This window comes from Rhinatrema bivittatum, chromosome 8, assembly GCF_901001135.1.
Source record: "Rhinatrema bivittatum chromosome 8, aRhiBiv1.1, whole genome shotgun sequence".
Taxonomy (NCBI): Eukaryota; Metazoa; Chordata; class Amphibia; order Gymnophiona; family Rhinatrematidae; genus Rhinatrema; species Rhinatrema bivittatum.
In genome coordinates, this window is record NC_042622.1 from 266,056,564 (window position 1) to 266,077,373 (window position 20,810).

The 20,810-nt window shown below is 44.0% G+C and overlaps 1 protein-coding gene across 3 annotated transcripts in view; it reads left to right on the plus strand.

The window, feature by feature from the left end:
• The window catches only part of RANBP3 (RAN binding protein 3), a 399,749-nt gene that overhangs the window by 109,598 nt on the left and 269,341 nt on the right, over positions 1-20,810 (plus strand). The window contains exons 1-5 of one of the 3 annotated variants that reach the window (XM_029614912.1): positions 11,329-11,411; positions 12,147-12,183; positions 13,080-13,166; positions 15,533-15,604; positions 17,427-17,492. In XM_029614912.1, the coding sequence (XP_029470772.1) occupies positions 11,373-11,411; positions 12,147-12,183; positions 13,080-13,166; positions 15,533-15,604; positions 17,427-17,492 (301 nt within the window). In that variant the 5' untranslated portion in view covers positions 11,329-11,372. Of the gene's footprint in view, positions 1-11,328; positions 11,412-12,146; positions 12,184-13,079; positions 13,167-15,361; positions 15,417-15,532; positions 15,605-17,426; positions 17,493-20,810 lie in introns of those variants that run through there. The other 2 variants (XM_029614911.1, XM_029614913.1) reach the window with 2 other exon arrangements.

The window sequence follows — 20,810 nt, forward strand, 5'->3', positions numbered from 1 at the left end:
GAAAAAATCTTGGTGTTGATGTTTGCATTTGTGCAGGCAGTTGACTTTTGATGACATGCAATACAAATGACAGAGAAAAAGGAGCTACTATCCCCAATTCAAATTGAAATGCTGTATGATGACTAGCTCCCTGAAGCCAGTTTGCTTCATGACATAAATTTGCTCCCATATTATATAGTTTCAAATTAGGCAAATTTAAGCCCCCTGTCTCCGGGGCTTCATAATCTGAGTTATTACAATGCGGGATTCCCCCCCCCCCCTCCTCCATAAAAAGGACCTCATCTCTTTAAAAAAAAAAAAAAAAAAAAAAGTGTCGGAGAGCCTATCTAAGTAGAGAGGAAGTAGCCCAAAAACATATAGCCACTTGGGCAGTACAAGCATTTAAAATATATTCTCCTAAGTAATGAAGTATTTAAAAATGTCCATGTTCTCAAAGTTTGGTTAGTAATAGGCAATCTTTTAGAATTAAGCTCATACTAAAGTTTTAAATTACTTGGTAAGAGAATCTCCAAATACTTTATCATCTTACCAGACCACTTAAGGGGAAAGTTCCCCACTTTCCCCATGCATTTGCGAGTCACCAATTGGAAGAGCTTGGGATTTATCAAGATTTAACTTAAATCCCGCTAAATCTCCATAGCGTTGAAATTCGCCAAGTAATTTCCCCAAAGAAACCTCAGGCTCCATTTTAATAAATCACCTGCAAACGCTGAAAGTTTAAAATGTTGAGAACTCACTGTGATACTCCGTATATGAGGGATTTGAACAATCTCCCCTAATAAAGGGTCCCTGACAAAACAAATGGACATCCCTGTCTAGTTCCTCTGTGCAAAATAAATTCAGATAATTCTTCGTTTACCAAAATTCTAGCTCTCATATTCGGTTATTATATGGTTAAGAACTGTAAAAAAAAAAGGGCCCTCAAAACCACAAAGCTTCAAAGAGAAATTCCGCTCCCCCCCCTGTCAAGTCTTTTTGGCATTGAAACTAATAAGCAGAGATCTTAAGTCATGTTCAGTTACCAAGTTCAACTTAACTCTGAATCATCTCCAGCTGAGAACATAACCTTTCCCATACTTTTTATTACCTCACTCCTCTTTACCTTACCTGTTATACCGTCATCTGACTGTACATTGACCTTATTTTTACCCTGATGATAATCTCTGTACTACTTATCTATTTCTCCCTTTTTGTTATTTGTAAACTTTCATATCCTTGTTTAAATATGTAAACCATTGTGATGGCATTACCGAATGACGGTATATAAAACTTGATAAATAAATGTTTCTATATTTGGTCAATAGTTGTCAAAACCTTCCGTACATTCATAACTGGGACTCTGCCTTTAATAAAGCCCATCTGTTCAGCTATCAATAAGTTCTTCAGAAAACTCACTAGGTGATCTGCCATTATTTTAGCAAAATGTTTCACATCATACTTTGGAATTGGGCAATAAGCCCCGGGAGAGTTAGGATCATGGTCTGGCTTGGGCAAAACAATTATTATGGCTCTATTTGACCTATAAGGTATTTCTTCAGTATTGGACAGGGTCTCAAAAACTTTCACCAAGGGATTGTAATCTTCGCCTATAAAATTCTCCTGGGAAATCATCAGGTCTCGGAGACTTAAAAAGTTGGATTGTTTAATAGGCCCTCAGATTTCTCAAGTGCTTATCAGGGAATTTAAAACCATTAATTGGTTTGATGTTAATTTGGAAAAGAAGAAGATGTGAGATATGTTTGCATTGCAGTGATATCTCCCTCTCAGCTGTGAAGAAATCAGTCCTGAACAGATTTCTCATCAAGGAGAAATTCAAGATGACCACTCTCAAAAACATCTTTGAGGTCCAGTGAGCACATCTAGAGGACTGGTTGTGCTCACTGGACCTCAAAGATGCTTATGCCCTCATACCTAGGCACTCCTCTTCATGGTGTTACCTATGCTTCCAAGCCCACAAACACTAACAATATCAGCAGCTAGAATATTGACAGGTAAAAAGAAAAGAGACCACATTACAGGAACACTAGCAGAACTACACTGGCTACCTATTGAACAAAGAATACAGTATAAAGCACTGTGTATAATACATAAATTAATCCATGAGGAAAAAGCGGAGTGGCTAAACACAGCACTTCGTGTACATGTACCTCACAGAAATCTTAGATCGGCTAATAAGGCACTATTAACTGTCCCACCCGTTAAAACAGCAAGACTTACACAGGTAAGAGAGCGAGCGCTGTCACTGGCAGGACCTGTACTGTGGAACTCAATGCCACCCGAAATTAGACTACAGAGAAGCTTTAAACTCTTCAATGTAAGTCTAAAAACCTGGCTGTATAAACAAGCCTTTTATAAGCAGAAAGATGAGAACAAATAAGCACATATGTAAGTAAGCACCAAGCATGCAACTTTATTAATATTTCTTTCTCCTATCTCCTATTACATATTAGAACGTTAACTTTATATAGGAACTGTTAAGTTTTTATTCCAACCAAAATATAAGCAAACTCAACATATAGCTTTGATATTAAAAAATGTTACCGTTCCGTAATGGCACACCTATAATATTAAATCTACTAGCCGTTAAGCCCGTTAAAACAGGCGAGATTCCATCGGTCAGACCGGCACTGTTAGAGCCGCTTTGTTCTTCGCAACTTCCCTTTTCCTTCCATCCCCTCTCATCTTTCCTTTCCTTCCCTTCTCACCTCATCTACAACCCCTTCCCTCTCTCAGCCCTTCTCCACTCTTTTTTCTCTTCTCCAGAACTTCTTACCCTTCCCACTTGTTCAGTCATATCCTCTTCCCTTTCCTTCCCCTTCTCCCCTCTCCCTCAGCCCTCCTCCACTCCCTCTTTTTCTCTACTCCACTTTACCCTTCCCACTTACTCACATCGTCTTCCTTCCATCCCTTCTCATCTTCCCTTTCCTTCTCCTCCCACCTCCTCAACCCCTTCCCTCTCCCTCAGCCCTCCTCCTCTCCCTTTTTCTGTACTCTACAACTTTACCCTCCCCACTTACATCGTCTTCCTTCCCCTCCCACCTTCTCCACAACCCCGTCCCTCTTCTTCTCTTATCCAGAACACGCGCCTCACCACCGGGCTTGTTGCTCGCCCGCCTGACGTTTAGATACCGCCGCTGCTCCATGGGAGGTCTCCGGGGGGTCGGTCTGTCTCGCGCGCGCCTCTCCACTGGGCTTGTTGCTGGCCCGCCCAACGCTTGGTGATGAGGTGCATGCGCGAGAGACTCCCGGAGACCTCCCATTTCTGTGTCTGTGCCGCCACTGCTTCTCACCACGCAAGAGAGGACCCCCCGGAGACCACCTGTGCTGTCGCTGCCGCTCCTCCCCGCCGCTTTAAAGCAGCCCTCTGCTGCTCCATGTCTTCCCAGCATCATGTTGCTGCCCTATGACCGATGTGCTCTTGAGCATGCGCAGTAGAGCTGCTCTCTACTGCGCATTTGCGGCACGTCTGTCCAAGCCCATTTATATGATAGATACCAATCAACTTTTAACCCTTTTTTGTGCCTTTTGTAAACTGTTGTGATGGTTAATTAACTTAACGACAGTATAGAAAAGTTTTTAAATAAATAATAAAGTACTTCCCTTTGGCCTTTCCTCTGCGCCAAGAGCTTTTACCAAGTGCCTTGCGGTAGCTGTGGCCCACCTTCGCAAAGAAGGCATAACACTTTTCCCTACCTCGACAATTGGCTGATAGTAGTTGCAAATTGTGACCTAATTCACAGCCAGCTACTACGAGTCCTCCCCTTTCTGGAGGATCTAGGCTTCTTAGTCAATTACGAAAAATCTCAACTGACACCATCACAGATAATACAGTTAATGGGAACTCTAATCAATGCCCAACTCTGCAAAGTCTTCCTTCCGGAACAAAGAATCCACACCTTTCAGTCCCTAGCCAAGTCAATAAGGAATCTACCTCATTCCACTGCACATAAATTACTGACACTCTTGGGTCACCTGGAAGTGGCTACTTATGTAATTCCTCATGCTCGTCTACAGATGGGGCTTAAAAACCAAGTGGTCTCAAGGTTTTCACCACGTCTCAGAAGATACTCCCAACTCGTTCCATGATCAGGGACATTGACTGGTGGCTACACCCAATAACTCTCAACTCAGGTGCACAGTTCCGGCATCCACCACATCAGATTGTACTGACTACAGAAGCCTCCACGACAAGATGGGGAGCCCATGTTTACATCTAAAGACTCAAGGTCTATGGTCGATAAAGGGAAAAACCTACCAAATCAATTTGTTGGAACTCAGAGTGATTCGTTATGCTGTCTACACCTTCTCAAAGATTCTTCAACACAGAAGTCATGATTTACATGGACAATCAAGTCGCCATGTACTACATAAACAAGGAAGGAGGGTCAAGTTCCAGGACTCTCTGCAAGGAAGCCATACTACTGCTAGAATGGGCACTAGCCCACTCAATACAACTTCAAGCAATCTTCCACCCTCATGATTGGGAGCTCAATGACCCTGCGTTCCTCCGTGACCGAGTGGTTTTACGTATTCAACTTTATATCCTTCTTAAGGTAGATGTTGCATCTCACCTTACTCAGAATATACTCTGCCCATTTTCCAACAACTCTCTCTCACCAAAGCGAGAGGGATTTTCCACTCCTTGGACAGTAATAGTGCACTTGCATTCTATCTAGATCACACTACACTCCATAGGAATTCCACCTAACTCTTTCCTTCTGTGGCAAGAGACAAGCTGCGAGTTCCAGTGGGCAAACAGACCTATTCCTCCCAATTGATGGTCTGTATTTCTCTTGTACCAACAAGCAGGCATTTCACTACAACACTGTGTGTAACCACACTCTGTTGCGTCCATCCCAGCCTCAATAGCTTCCCTTCGGCCGGTGCTACTTATACATATTTATCAGGCTGCAACCTGGAGCTCTCTCCATACCTTCGCAGCCATTATTGCTTAGATACGACTAGCCGGCATGCTCTATGTTTGGCCAGTCCGTCTACTCCTATTCTTTTCGGTTTAACTACCCAACATCCTTTCACCAACCCGTTAAGGGTTTCAGGATGCCCTCCGTTCCAAATTCTACCCCGTCATTGTGCCTTTCGCGCGTCTTGGGTGCATTTGGTGCACTGTTGGACATCCTCAGCTCGGTACTCACCCATATGTGAGGAGTACCATCCTGCTTGTTGTGTGAGAAAGCAAATGTTGCTTACCTGTAGCAGGTGTTCTCACAGGACAGCAGGATGTTAGTCCTCACGAAACCCACCCGCCACCCCGTGGAGTTGGGTCCGTATACAGAAGAACTGGACAGTGAACTCATTGAAGATATCCAAAAGGTGGGAATGAAGGGTGAAGTGTTGCATGCTGAAGATTTTAATCTGCTGGATGTGGATTGGAGTATCCCTTCTGCAGAATCTGTGAGAAGTAGAGAGATAGTGGATGCCCTTCAAGGGGCTCTGCTCAAACAAATGGTAATAGAACCCATGAGAGAGGGTGTAATACTAGAACTGGTGCTCATTAATGGTGGTAATGTCTTTAATGTTCGGGTAGGGGCTCACCTGAGTACCAGTGATCATCAGACGGTGTGGTTCGATTTTGCGAATAGGACACAGAATTCACACAAAGACCCGAGTTTTGAATTTCAAAAATACAGATTTTGTCAAAATGGGGATGTACCTGGATGAAGAACTAGAAGACTAGGAAAAAATGAGGTGGAATAACATGGGCCAAGTTAAAAGGAGCTATTGCAAAGGCAACAAATCTATATGCTAGAAAATTAAACAAGAATAAGAAAAAGAAACTGATCTGGTTCTCTAAGGTGGCTGAAAAAATAAAGGCAAAAAGAATAGTGTTCAAGAAGTATAAAGGATCTTAAAAAAAAAACCCAAAAAAAAAAAACCACAGGGAAGAATATCTGTCAAAACTGAGGGAAACAAAGAAAGAAATAAGGAAAGCAAAAGGTCAGGTGGAAGAAAGGATGGCCAAAGGTAAAGCGAGAAGACAAAACATTTTTCAGATATATCAGTGAAAGAAGGGAGGTCAGAATTGGTATAGTGAAATTGGAAGGTGACCAGGAGCAATGTGTAGAGAGTGATAAATGGCAGAAATATTAAACAAATACTTCAGTTCGGTATTCACTAAAGTTGACCCTGGAGAAGGACCATGCTAGTTGTTAAAACCATAGATGGGCATGGAGTAGACGAAACTATATTTACAGAAGAGAATGTATGGGAGGAGCTAGGCAAAAACTGAAAGTGGACAAGGCCATGGGGCCTGATTAGATACACCCCAGGATACACAAAGAGCTAAGAGATGTGCTGGCAGGTCCGCTGAAGGCCTTAAGTAGATCCCTGGAAACAGGAGTGATTCCGCAGGATTGGAGAAAAGCAGTGGTGGTCACGCTTCACAAGAGTGGTAGCAGAGGAGGCCAGAAACTACAGATCGGTTAGCCTCACCTCAGTAGTAGGAAAATTAATGGAGACTCTGCTGAAGGAAAGGATAGTGAACTGTCTACAATCTGGTGGGTTGCTGGTCCCAAGGCAGCATGGATTCACTAGGGGAAGGTCCTGTCAGACAAATCAGATTTTTTTTTGATTGGGTGACTAGAGAATTCAATCGAGGAGGAGCGCTCGATGTGTTCTACTTGGATTTCAACAAAGCTTTTGATAGGAGGCTTGTGAATAAAATGAGAAGCTTGGGAGCGAGTGCCAAGGTGGTGGCATGCGTTACAAACTGGTTGACTGATAGGAGACAGAGTGTAATGGTAAATGGAACCTGCTCTGAAGAGAAAACAGTGTTAAGTGGAGTGCCACAGGGTTTTGTTTTGGGACTGGTTCTGTTTAATATTTTTGTGAGTGATATTGCGGAAGGGATAGAAGGTAAAACTTATCTATTTGCGGATGATACTAAGATCTGCAATAGAGAGAACATGCCTGAAGGAACAGAGAGAATGAAAAGGGATTAAGAAAGCTGGAAGAGTGGTCAAAGATTTGGCAGCTGAGATTCAATGCCAAGAAGTACAGAGTCATGCTTCTGAGGTGCAGTAACCCAAAAGAGCTGTATGAGTTGGAGGGGTGAAAAATTGCACGGAACAAGAGAGAGATCGTGGGGTAATAGTGTCTGAAGATGGCATAGCAGTGTGACATGGTGATAGCTAAAGCTAGAAGAATACTGGGCTGCATAGAAAGAGGAATAGCCGGTAAGAAAGCAGTGATAATGCCCTTCTACAGGTCCTTGGTGAGGCCTCACTTGGAGAACTGTGTTCAATTCTGGAGTCCATATCTCAAGAGGGACAAAGTAAGGATGGAAGCCGTCCAGTGAAGAATGACAAACTGGTGTGGGGTCTGCTTGAGACCTATGAGGAGAGAGGCTGTAGGGGAAATATGAGACCTATGAGGAGGTGGTGCAGGGGAGATATTTTACAAACCTTCAGATACCCGAAATATTTTAGTGTGCACATTCGAAAAACCTTTTCCGTTGGAAAGAAATCAGTAGAACTAGGTATCACTAAATGAAACTCCAGGGAAGACAACTCAGGACCAACATTTGGAAATATTTCTTCATGGAGAGGGTGGTGGATGCCTGGAATTCCCTTTTAGAGGAGGTGATAGACGAAAACTGTGAAAGAATTCAAAGGGGCATGGGATAAACACTGTGGAGCCCTAAAGGCTGGAGGATGGAAATGAAGAAAAGAGTGCATGGGGATAACTTGCTGGTGTGGTGGTTACTACCCTTAACCAATAAGCCTTCATATTCTTGATGCAGCTCCATCATGGCTCTCTGCTTCAGTGGCAGGGGGAAAAAGAGAATTGGATTTGAACAGCAACCAACGAGGGACCCGACCGTTACAGTCTAGGGAAACAAGTATGGGGATAACTTGCTGATGCGGCAGTTACTACCCTTAACCAAAAAGCCTGATACTTTGATGCATCTCCAACATTGCTCTCTGCTTCAACAGCAAGGCATAACAGGGAATTGGATTGAAACAGCAATTGAGGGCCATGACGTTTATGGTCTGGGAAACTGATAAGCATGGGGGTAACCTACACGGTGCAGCAGATACTACCATAAGCTTGCTGGGCAGACTAGATGAACCATTTGGTCCTTTTCTGCCATCATTTCTATGTTTCTATGTTTGTAGACTTAACGTGCACTTTGAAAACCATCTCTGACTAGGAGTTAAGTTTCCAGAGCTAATAAAACACAAGCTAAGCCTGCACACATCTGCTTTGGCAGTAATAGCTAATGCCATCTTTAACATGGAATTTCCATGCAAGGGGGCTAATGTGCACTTTTTTTTGCACAAAACTCCTTGCTGCATCTACGTAAAGTTTATGTACAAAACATATATGCATGAGCTTTAAACTGTGTGCTGTGCTGAGGGCACCTTATTGAATCAGCCCCTAGAATAAGGAGGCAGACTGGAAGTTTTTATTTTACTACATAATCCAGAATGGGCAACCTGTGGCTTTTTCATGTGCAGATTGCGGCTAATGCCTTTCAGTACTTATGACAAACTTAGTAATATTGCGGAGAAAAGGAGGAGAGGAGCTGGAGCAGGTAGTACACAGGCTGTACAGAGCAGAGAACAGCCATTCCACTCCCTTTTCTAGTCTAACTCTTCCTGTCCTTGAAGTGCTGCTGGTTGTTATGGAGACGTGAAGGAGGGGATGAAATAGGGAGCAAAGCCTTTTCTTTGCTTATCCCTGCTTTGCAACTAGCACTAATGGAGAACAGAAGGGAATACTCCATTCTCTGAAAATCTTAGAAAAAAAATCACAACATAATGCCTGAAGTGCTGAAATATGTTGCTGAACAAATTGCTCGCAAAAACAGTATTTGAGTCAAATTCTTCACCATAGAATACCTAATGGGGTTCAAAAGGTTTACACAAAGTTGACAAAACCATATCACAGAGGCAATAGCTAATAAACTATGCCCCCCAGCGGTCAAAATAATCAACTCGACGCTAAAGAATAAACAACCCTGGTTCTCGCCTGAACTTAAGCAATTGAAGCAAGACCTCAGACACAAGGAAGGCAAATGGCACAAGACCCCTTGCACTACTACATTGTCTGATTATAAAAACACCCTCCACCTCTACAGGAGCTCCACCCTACGGACAAAAAGAGATTTCTACACCAACAGAATTCATGACCTCCAATTCGATGCCAGGGCCTTGTTTTCCCACGTTTCCCAACTCACAAAAACCTCCACCCCGGCTATCCCAGACGAGCATGCACAAATCAAGGCTAACGAGCTTGCTCTCTTCTTTCAGAAAAACTCAAACACACTAGCATTCCTCCCCACCAACATAACTTCCCCTCCTCTAACTTCCAACACCACTTCACACTGGAACCAGCCTTGACACCTTCGATCTCACTTACTCCTTGGAGGTCGAGTCCCTACTTAAGAGACTGAAACCATCCAGTCACCCGTCAGACCACATTCCTACAAAACTACTGTTAGTCATTCCTGACACCATTTCCAGACCTTTGGCCAACAACATAAACTGCTCCTTATCTCAAGGAATCTACCCAGACAGGCTGAAAACTGCGTCCCTCAAACCCCTGCTAAAGAAACCCAACCTAGATACAAGAGATCCCTCCAATTTCCGCCCTATTTCTAATCTCCCTTTTATCGCTAAACTCACGGAGAAACTTTGTCAATACACAACTCTCAGATTACCTTGAGGAACACAAAATACTCTACCCATCCCAATACGGCTTCCGGAAATCCTTCAGCATGGAAACCTTACTCATCTCCCTCACTGATCACATCATCATGGGCCTTGATAAAGGACAATCATTCCTTCTAGACATCTCTGCTGCTTTTGATACTGTGAACCATTCTATCCTTCTAAACCACCTCTCAGACATCGGCCTTTCAGGAACAGTTCACAGATGGTTCGATTCCTTCCTCAGCAACAGAAGCTTCAAGGTCAAAATCAACAATAAAGAATCTCCCAGCATCAATTCTTCATTAGGTGTACCCCAAAGCTCCTCGCTGTCACCTACCCTCTTCAATATTTACCTCCTTCCCCTATGCCAGTTGCTAACAAACCTAAAATTAATACACTATCTCTATGCGGACGACGTACGGATTCTGATCCTGATCACAGAATCCCTCTCAAAAACACTCATATTCTGGGAAAACTGCCTCCAATCCATCAATCGCCTTCTCACCAGTCTGAACCTGGTCCTTAATGCTGCCAAGACCGAACTCCTCCTCATCTCCTCCGACCACTACGACCCACCCTCATTGACTCCTCCCTGCACCCCGATCACGCATGTAAGAGACCTCGGAGTACTCTTCGACCACCGCCTGAACCTAAAGAAATCCATTAGCAACACAACCAAAGAATGTTTTTATAAACTACAAGTTCTGAAAAGGCTCAAACCCTTCCTCCACTTCCATGACTTCAGAACGGTCCTCCAAACCACACTCTTTGCCAAGATAAGAGTTCTGCAACGCTCTCCTCCTTGGTCTCCCCACCTCCACAAGCAGACCGCTACAGACGCTCCAGAACGCAGCTGCCAGAATCCTGACCAACTCCAGCCGCGTAGCTCTTATCACTCCCATCCTCCGGAACCTACACTGGAGTTTTGGGCCATAACAGATGGAGGGGGGGGGGAGCGGATCCTCATTTTTCAAAATTGGGCCGGGAGGGAGGGACTGAGGAAGGGGGCGGCATTCGCAGGAGGGAGGGAGGGATTGAAGGAAGGAGGGCACTGGCCTCAGCCACACGGGGTTTTTTGTTTTTGGTTTTGCATCAGATAGAATGAGAGGAAGAAAAGGAATCAGCACTTGGGTGGGGGAGGGACAGAGGGCTCCCTAGGTTTTGTGGGATTTTTTCGTTGTTTTTTTGATGATTTAATTGGTTAGTGCAGTATGGATATTGAATGAATAAATGTTTAGCTGGAGAACCGAGGTGCAGTAAATCTAACCACTCAAATTCTAGCTGGCTAGGTTTAAGAAAACATTCAACTGAAAATCTAGCGGATTCAGTTCAGCTGAATATTCACCTAAAGTTAACCAGATAAACGTAGCCAGTTATTTTACCCTCTGAAGGGCTTTTTAATTATTGACCTCTGAGTGACAGCAGTGAGCATCATCTTTTTTATTTTTTCCTACAGTGCAGCTAAGACACAGAGAGGCAGGAATTTGACAGGTGACCATTCAAGCTAGCCAGCCACGGCTTGATTGACAGCCAGCCAGGCACCATGCATTGACCTTTTTCAGAAAAGAGAAAAAGAATCAGCATTTTAAAATTACTAGGCAGCATTGTGACTTCATCAGTGGTGTCAGAAGCCAGGAAACATGCTGCTCTTTCACAGTGTGTGCAATAAGATCACAAGAGCATGTTCCGTGTCTGGCTATGCATTCACCACATGATTGCTCTACACACTTGAGCCAGGTACTTTAGTGGTAACCACCATAGTTGTGCTTACTGTTCGATGTTTTCTTCTTTGGACAAGATTTAGGGGTGCAATAAGTGAGTTATTTTATTTTTCTGCTCATTATTTATAAACCGGGCCCTAGTTCTCTTTATTTACAAGGAACAGTTATTGAGTTAGGTGTTCTGTGTTCTCTGTAAATGCTGTTGGTGATGGGAAAGGGTGCGCACGAATGCCACACTCAGGACCAAGGAAGGCGCTCATAAGTCCCTGAATACTTCTGTCTCGTGTAGGCTGGTGTAAATGTTTTGCTGCATAATTTGGGGTCTTGTATGTCCGTCTCTGCTTCAGAAACGCCCACCTGTTTTAGGTGTGTACAGACATTCCCTGACTGTGTACACATAGAAGTAGGAGAAGTAGCATTGGTGGTGGTCTCTTCTGTGAGTTCTTAGCTTCTGGGCCCTAGGAAACTTGCAAGTGGATCCCACAATGAACCCCATTCAGGGAGTCTCAGAAAACATACACACAGGCTAGCAAGGCAGCAGTGCGTAAATAACTTCAACTTTACAACTGTACAGCTTCGGCGGATTAAACTGTGATGTTATGTGGTAGGTTCTTTGATTTTAGGTATAAAGCAGGAACAGTTTGGGGATGACTGTGGCAGAGTACATGCTGTAAATTTGAATTGTTCAAGGTCATCCAGAGACTGAAACAAGCCTACATTCTTTTAATGCTCTTTCCTCCATCTGTTTCAGAGGTCTGCAGATGGGTCCAGCCCAGAAGCTGGAGAAGGTAAAGAAATGGATTAATTTTTTATCTTTTTAGTATTTAAATAAAACAATCGGTGCAAAGCCAGCTTTTTTAGACATGTTTCCTTAGAAAAATGCAATTTTTGTTTTTGCTGTGTCTATAAAAGCATATTCCGTTGATGGATTTAAATGAAATTTGGCAGGAGAGAGACTCTTCCTGTGATTTCAGCTCTCCTATCAAATTTATTTTCAAACATCAGTGGAGACTGCCTTCACTAGGAAAGCAAGACCAGGCCACACGGAAGGCAGCATAGGTGCTGGGAGGGATGCGGATGGGCCATTTCCTACTATTCCAATTTGTAGGAACGGCTCTTTGGGATGTTGTCACCACAGATGTAGCCGGGCAAAACTTGAAAATGTCAATGTATTTGATGTGGTTTAGTTTTTATTTATAAATACTGCCTATGCATTTTAACTGTGTATATTTATATTAACTTTTGTAAATTGTGGTGCTCACTGGAGCACACGGTATAGAAATGATTTTAAATAATTACAGCCCTACCCCCTCACAGGACCTCTGATCCTGTCCACGGCACTCTCCCTGCCTGCATCTCAGAATCCTTCCATCACCCTGTTGGCAACACTGATTTGTTCTGCCTCCCAGAAACCCCAAAGTAGCATGGACAGAGGTGCTCGAGTCGGTGTGCTGCCACTGGACCCATGAAGTGCCATGGGGAGGGTGGGGAATGGAAGGCATCAGAATTGGGAGAGATTGGTGAAGATCTTCCTGGTGGTGGAAGGGATAGGAGCTAAAGGAAGGGACTCATTGGTTGAAATGTTAGCAGAAGAGATTGGAGGAGCTGGAAATGTAGCTTTATGCTAGGCAGCCAGTGTGTGCTTTCTCAACTTCTTGTTTATTTTCTTGTGTTTTTCTTGCAGATTCAGACAGGGAGGATGGGAATTACTGCCCACCTATGAAACGCGAAAGGACATCATCCTTAACTCAGTTCCCACCTTCTCAGTCAGGTAAATGGCTTCCAGGGGTAAGAACTTGTTGCCAGAGGATGTGGTTAGTGCAGTTGGTGTTTGGATAAGTTCTTGGAGGAGACGTCCATTAATGGCTATTAATCAAGTTTACTTAGGGAATAGCCACTGCTATTAATTGCATCAGTAGCATGGGATCTTCTTAGTGTTTGGGTAATTGCCAGGTTCTTATGGCCTGGATTGGCCACTGTTGGAAACAGGATGCTGGGCTTGATGGACCCTTGGTCTGACTCAGCAGAGCAATTTCTTATGTTATGTTTTTAAGGTCTGTAGCAGCTTCATTCTGAAAGGCCAACATAACATCAAGACCGCGTGTTTGCAATAGGACTTCCAAATTAGATCTGTTTAGTTATCCAGTGCAACATGAATGCTTCCAGCCACTCTTTGGTTCCAAGTAGCCATTTGGATCAAATCCTCAGACTACAAAGAATACTAATAGCCAAATTTAATATCTGTAGAAAGTGCAGATAAAAAAGCAGCAAAATGCTCACAAGCAGCCGCAAAGAAATCAAAACATCTGTTATCGTTATGTGGTGTCATTTCTCAGGGAGAGAGAGGGAAGAAATCCATTTTTAAAAATAAAACAAAATTCACTCCAAAATGAACACCTTTCACCTAAATTATAAACTGTTTGGGATATGGCCTTGTTTTGTTAAGCTGTGCAATGCAGCATTGCCCATACGTTTTTTAAAATTGCTTTTTACAGTCTCTTACTGTTCAAGAAAAATAACTTGGGAACCTATAATGATATTGGTCAGTATGCCTATTGCTATGTGATGTCATGAGTTGGGGGGTACAATTCAAGATGGATTTTTTTTTTTTTTTTGCCTAGCCTACTGTTAGAATATAAGATTTGCCATACTGGGTCAGGCCAAAGGTTCATCAAGCCCAGTATCCTGTTTCAAATAGTGGCCAATCCAGGTCACAAGTATATGGCAGGATCCACAAAGATTGATAGATTCTATGCTGGTGTACTAGAGATAAGCAGTGGATTTTCCCAAGTCCACCTTAATAATGGTTTATGGGCTTTTCTTCCAGAAACTTGTCCAAACCTTTTTTTAAACCCAGCTACAATAGCAGCTTTTACCAAACTCCTTGGCAACACATTTGAGTTTAATTATTCTCATAATTAAATGTGTTACCAACTAACTAACTACATTGTGTGTCCCCTAGTTTTTGTACATTGTTTTATACTTTTTGAAAGAGTAAACAACTGATTCACATTTACCCGTTCTACTCCACTCATTTTATAGAATTCTATCATATCTCCCTCAGCCGTCTTGTCTCCAAGCTGGAGTCCTAGCCTCTTTAACCTTCCCTCAAAGGGGAATCGTTCCATCCCCTTTATCATTTTGGTTGCCCTTCTCTGTGCCTTTTCTATTTCCACTATATCTTTTTTTGAGATGCGGTGATCAGATTTGCACACAATACGCAAGGTGTAATCTCACTGTTGAGCAATACAGAGGCATTATGACACCCCCTGTTTTATTCTCCATTCCTTTTCTAATAATGCCTAGCATTCTATTTGCTGTCTTGGCTGTTGCCACACACTGAGCCAAGGATTTCAACATATTATCCCATGATGACACCTTTTCTCGTGTGGTGACTCCAGTGTGGAACCTTGCATTGTATAGGTATAGTTTGGATTATTCTTCCCTGTGTGCATCACTTTTCACTTGTCCACGTTAACTTTCTTCTGCCATTTGGATGCCCAGTCTCACAAAGCCCTCCTGTAATGTCTTGCAATACTTTTGTGATTTTAAAAACTTCAAATAATTTTGTATCAGCAGCAAATTTGATTACCTCACTTATTGTTCCCATCTCTAGGTCATTATAAATGTTAAAAGCAGTACAGATCCCTAGGGCACTCCACTATTCACCTTTCTCCATTGAGAAAATTGACCATTTAACCCTAGTCTGTTTTGTAATTTTTAACCATTTCTCACTCCAGAATAGAACACTGCCTTCTATCTCATGACTTTTGAATTTCCTCGAGTCTCTCATGAAGTTCTTTGTTGAATGCTTTCTGAAAATCTAGATACAGTATGTCAAATGGCTCACCTTTATCCATATGTTTATTCACACCTTCAAAAAAAAAAAAAAAAAAGCAGATCGGTTCTGTTACTGAAATTCTCTAACCTCCAGTTCTGTTGTCACTTTCTCATTCTTAATTTCAGAAGAGTTCTCTGGTTGACTCATTTAAATGAATGCAACATTTCAACATCCTTTATGGTATTTAAACATATAACCCCTTGCAAAATCTCTTGCTTGTACTATTTAGTAAAGAAAATCCTAGTAAGTGTGTATAGGTCTCTCCTGAGTAACTCTGTCTGTTTTCCTGACTGTAGTAACTAAGAACAATGTCTTCATGCCATCGAGCTTCTGTCAAGCTTCTGCTGGGAACTCTGACTCTGAGCCAGGTGAGCTGACTTATTGCTATCTCCTCTCCAGCTTGTTGGGCTCTGTACAGCAGTATCCAAGGGTTACAGTGGTCGCTCCACCCCCAAGAGCACAGCAGGCATGGCCATTGTACAACTTCTTGTTGCACTGTGCAAGTCCAGCAGTAATGCTTTTTTGTACCATGGACAGCATATGTGCTGATCATGTCCTTGGGGTCTTCACTTATTTTTATTTCTTTAATAGTTTTTATATACCGACAACCGTTTTCACATCGTATCTGTTTACAGGGAACAGTGATACAAATTGCCTATATATGTGGCAGGGCCGCTACATGGCAGAGGGGTTACCCTATGAATGTCCTGAAAAAAGCCTATAAAAGAGCCCGGTGGGCCAATAGAGATTTACTATTGGTTCCGTCTGCTAGATCTAGACAGAATATGGAAGAAGATAGAACGGTTTGTGTGTTACCTTATTCACCTTATGCCTATCGTGTACAGAATAGTATAAAGAGACACTGGCACCTATTGGGTTTACATCAAATATTTAACAACACCACGCGATTTGCCCGTAAAAGAGGTAGAAACATCAGAGACAGTGTAGTTCATTCACAAAGTACAACACAAAGAAATGTAGCAAGGGGACTCTATCCATGTAACAAGTGTTCCGTTTGTGACCAGTCTTTTAGTGGAGATGTGTTGCCCTTCTTCAAGGGGGGCAAATTCTGTTTAAGATTGTACACAGATTGCTCTGCGATGGGTGTAATCTATGGGATTTGGTACCCCTGTCCCCTTTTGTACATCGGTAAGACGAAACGGTGTTTAAGGGTTACGATGGTAGAACATAGAAGCTCAATAGTGAGACAGAGTTTTGAGGCACCTCTGGTTCAACATTGTCTGGCAAAGGGACACTCATTTGTTGATCTGAAGTTTGCGGTAATTGAACAACCCAAGTCGTCTATACAGGGTGGTGATTTTGATAACGTTCTATTACAGAAAGAACAAAGGTGGATACATTATTTCAACACTGTGGCCCCTGGGGGGTTGAATAAGGAGATTGACTGGTCTGTGTTTTGAGTCTCGTTCTAATGATGCGGTTGTATTGTTGGTTGTGATTGACATGTTAGACTTCCGGGGAGGGAAGTGGATATATAAGTTTGGAGGAAGTGAAGGAGTTAGTTTGAAGGCGGAGGCGCCATTATATTGTGAAAGGGAGTATAGATAAAAGGAACGTTTGAATATAAAATCGATTTCTACAGTTCTTTTTGTTGGAGCAAGTAATATAATGGACAGTGGGTGGGTTCACATGGTATTTAATAGATGTTGTGTGAATGGGTTATTTGGTGACAATGTTTTTAATGGCATGGGTAAAGGAGGCGTCTGGATTATATGCTGATACGAGGTGTCCCCTGATGAAGGCTGGCGACAGCCGAAACATGGTCCGTGTTGGGGCAGTGTTTGGAACTCTACAGTGGCAGCTAAATATTTTTTAATACAAAGTGTCAGTGTAATAAAAATAAGAAAAATTGTTTTTGGTATGTGAAAATTGGGTTGAAGAGACAGGCAAACGGGTGGTTAAAGGTTCGGTACAACGTCAGGTGATTACATTATAGTGCCTATAAGCAGCTGATGCTGTTTGCGGCCCATTGCGTGGTGAGAGACAGTGGATTAAAAGTGTAGCACTAAAGTCTGTTGACGTTGTCCCTTTTTTGTTAAATAATTTTTTCACTAGTGGTTGTTAAATGAATTGTTTTCCTCTCTTTTTCTGGATATAGTTACATGTCAGTTACAAATTGCCTTTATATGTGGCAGAACAGTTACTTATTCTGATGTTTTCTGTTTTCAGAGGAGAAGAGCAGTGGATTCCGACTCAAGCCTCCAACGCTTATCCACGGTCAAGCACCAAGCGCAGGTGAGGGGGTTTTTTTTTTCCTCCTTTTGCATGCAAAAATCAAACTTTACCAATAAAGTAGTAGTATTATTGACATGTGTCAATTTTTTCCTAGGCAAGCAGGATGATGGTAGTCCTCACACAGGGGTGATATCATTCGATGGAGCCTGGCACGGAAAGGTTTCTAGAACTTTGACTAGGCACACTGAGCCTGCTCAGCATGCCTTTTTCCACATGTCCACACAGGGTCCTCCTTTAGTCTCTTTTTTTCCCGCTTTCGGTGTGGTGTGAGCAACATGACCTAGATCCTTTTTCTTGCTCCATTCACAAGGTGCTTGCTTACCTCTTGGAAGCTGATTTAAAAACCATTAGGGTGCACTTGAGCATGATCAGAGCTTACAATCAGGGTGTGGATAGCTCGCCCATCTCTGTGCAACCTTTGGTGGGTCACTTCAAATGAGGCCTGGTTCAGTTGAAACCTCCCCTGAAGCCTCTTGCTGTACCTTGGGACCTCAACATGTGTTGGCTCAGCTGATGAAGGCTCCTTTCAAGTTGCTGAAACTCCTGTACAGGAAGGTCTTCTTTTTTTTGTGGCGGTCACTTCAGCGCACAATGTTTGTGTATGGAGGGTAAGTAACCAGCGCCTGAAGCTCACTACGTTTTTTTTTTTGTTTTTTTTTAATGACCAGGTGATTCTCCGGTCCAAGTTCCTACCCAAGATGGTGACTGAGCTCCATCTTAACCAGTCAGTGGTCCTGCCAACCTTTTTTCCCAAGCCTTACTTGCACCAAGGCAATCAGGCCCTGCGCAGTCTGGATTGCAAGAGGGCTTTAGCCTTTTATCTGGAGCGGACAGAAGGTCATAGGCAATCCACGCAAATCTTTGTCTCTTTTTAACAAAAATAGATTGAGAGTTGCCTTTGGTAAGCAGACACTGTCCAACTGGTTAGCGGACTGCATCTCGTTCTGCTATACACAGGAAAGGTTGCAACTTGAGGAGTCATGCCATGGCGAATTCGGTGGCACATTTAAGGGCTGTGCCTATGAAGGAGATCTGCAAGGCAACAACATGGAGTTTCCCCCACATGTTTGCCTCTCACTGTTGTCTGGATAGAGATGGCCAAAGTGACAGTAGGTTCAGCCATTCCTCTGGAATCTTTCAGCTCTAAACCCAACTCTTACTTCCTAGAGCCCTTTTTTTGGGTTCAGGTTGTCTCCCTCCATTACCAACAGCACCTCTTTGCTGTGCCCACTGGCACATGGTTAGATGTCTTTTTTGATCATTTTGCCTTCAGGGACAGTCTGTAGCTAGAGATTCACCCATGTGTGAGGACTACATCTTGTTTGTCCTAGGAGAAAGCAGAATTGCTTACCTATAACAGGTGTTCTTCTAGGACAGCAGGATGTTAGTCCTCACGAAACCCGCTTGCCATCCCGCAGAGTTGGATTTCGTCTATATTTGTTTTATTTTTTCGTAATTCTGTGTTACGAAACTGAAGGGGGACCCCCGCATGGACACGTGGATTAGGGCATGCTGAGCATGATCAGTGTGCCAGTGAAAGTTCTAAAAACTTTGACAGAAGTTTTCCATGCCGGACTTCATCTGATGTCACCCATGTGTGAGAACTAACATCCTGCTGCCCTAGGAGAACACCTGTTTCAGGTAAGCAACTCTGCTCTCTCCTTTCTTTATCTGTATTTTTACCTTTGTCAGGTGCTGGCAGGACTGACTAAATGCAGTCCGTGGGTGATCCGTGTAGGCTGCTGAGCCTGGGGACTTGCCTGAGTTCTACCCGGGCAATAGTTCCATGTTTCACTGATCGATCGCCATCGACAGAGGTTCAGACAGTGCAGAGATCAGGACCACACTATTCCTGTGGGGGTAGAGCTCATCCTTCCCACATTCAAAGGAATTAGTCTCAAAGGCCAGGAGCCCTGGATGACATAGCCTGCCCTCCTGCTTGCCGGTGATGTTAGTGCAGTTTCCCTGGAAGAGAGGGTGAGTAGAAGCCTGGGCAAGCAGCTTGCTGCTGCACCTTCAGTGCCATGCCCAGTAATGGTTGCCCGTGCACATCTATGGACCAATGCATCGTTGATCTGAAACATCAATGTCCAGACCGCGTCAGAGACCAGGACTGTCATTGAACGCTATGCTCACCCTTGACACTGTCGATGTGCTTGGGTGCCCTCGATGACATCAGGGTGCGTGTCTGCCCTAAAAGCCATAAGGGCCTTCTGTGTTGTAGGCATCTGTGGATGTGGCTTGTTGATGCACCGGAGTCATCAAGCGCCTTGGGCCTCAATGTGGCGGAGTAGCGGCACTGACCTCTAGTGTCAGGGACCGGGTCTGCCATTAAGCGCCATGTTCCCCCTCGATGCCATTGGAGCCGCTAAAACGATCCCCTCTGTGCCATCGAGATGCGTGAGTGACCACCCTTGATGTCATCAAGATGTGAGTGGCCACTCTTGTTGCTGTCGCAGTGCGGAGCTGCCCCGATACCATCGAGATGTGGGACCACCATGGAGGCCATCAAGCATGTTGGCTACCAATGCCTTTCGTTGCCACTGTTGACAATGTCGAGCACCACCAACGAAGCACTGGGATCGCCATTGAGTACCCTGTCATCCCTGAGGCTGCCGACCGCCAGGGCTCTTGAGAGCCCTCAAGTGCCACTGAAACCCTCAAGCGAAAGGGATTTTGGCCTTGGACAGATCGAGCGTCGGGATTCGCCATTTAATCAGGGCATCCTGGTACTCCAAGTCATGCAGGCAGGCACAGTGGTCTTGTGCCCTCGAAGCTCCTTGGTGGTGTCCCGACGAGGCACTGGGAGGCATTGTGCTGACCCATCACTGGCCTATGGCTGTCAGGCACCATGGATGCCGATGTTCTCAGGGGCCCTGACCCACTGGAATCAGGGGGCATCGGTGGCCCCACCTGGATTCGTGCACCATCAGTGTTTAATAATCAGTTCCTCTGGGCACTGATGAAGCATGTCGGGGCTGCAGAGCCTCTGCCTGCAGGCGCCCTGGGCATCCTTGGTACACAAGTCCATTGATGTCTTCGGGAACCAGGGTTTCTTTCGGTGCTGCCAGGTTGTTGAGGTACTTGTGGCGCCAGGGATGGCGCTGTATACCATTGAATTGATCAAGATTTGGTCAAGCACAGTCGAAGCCTTGGGTGCAGCATTGTTTGGTACTCTTGATGTGATCCATCAGTGAGTGTGAAAGCGCTATGAGCCCTATGGGCTCTGTCACCACTGTGGACACCAGTAGACATAGTCGGATGCCACAGAATACAACTGCAGAGCACCATGGGCACAGTCTGTCGCCATGGACTTCA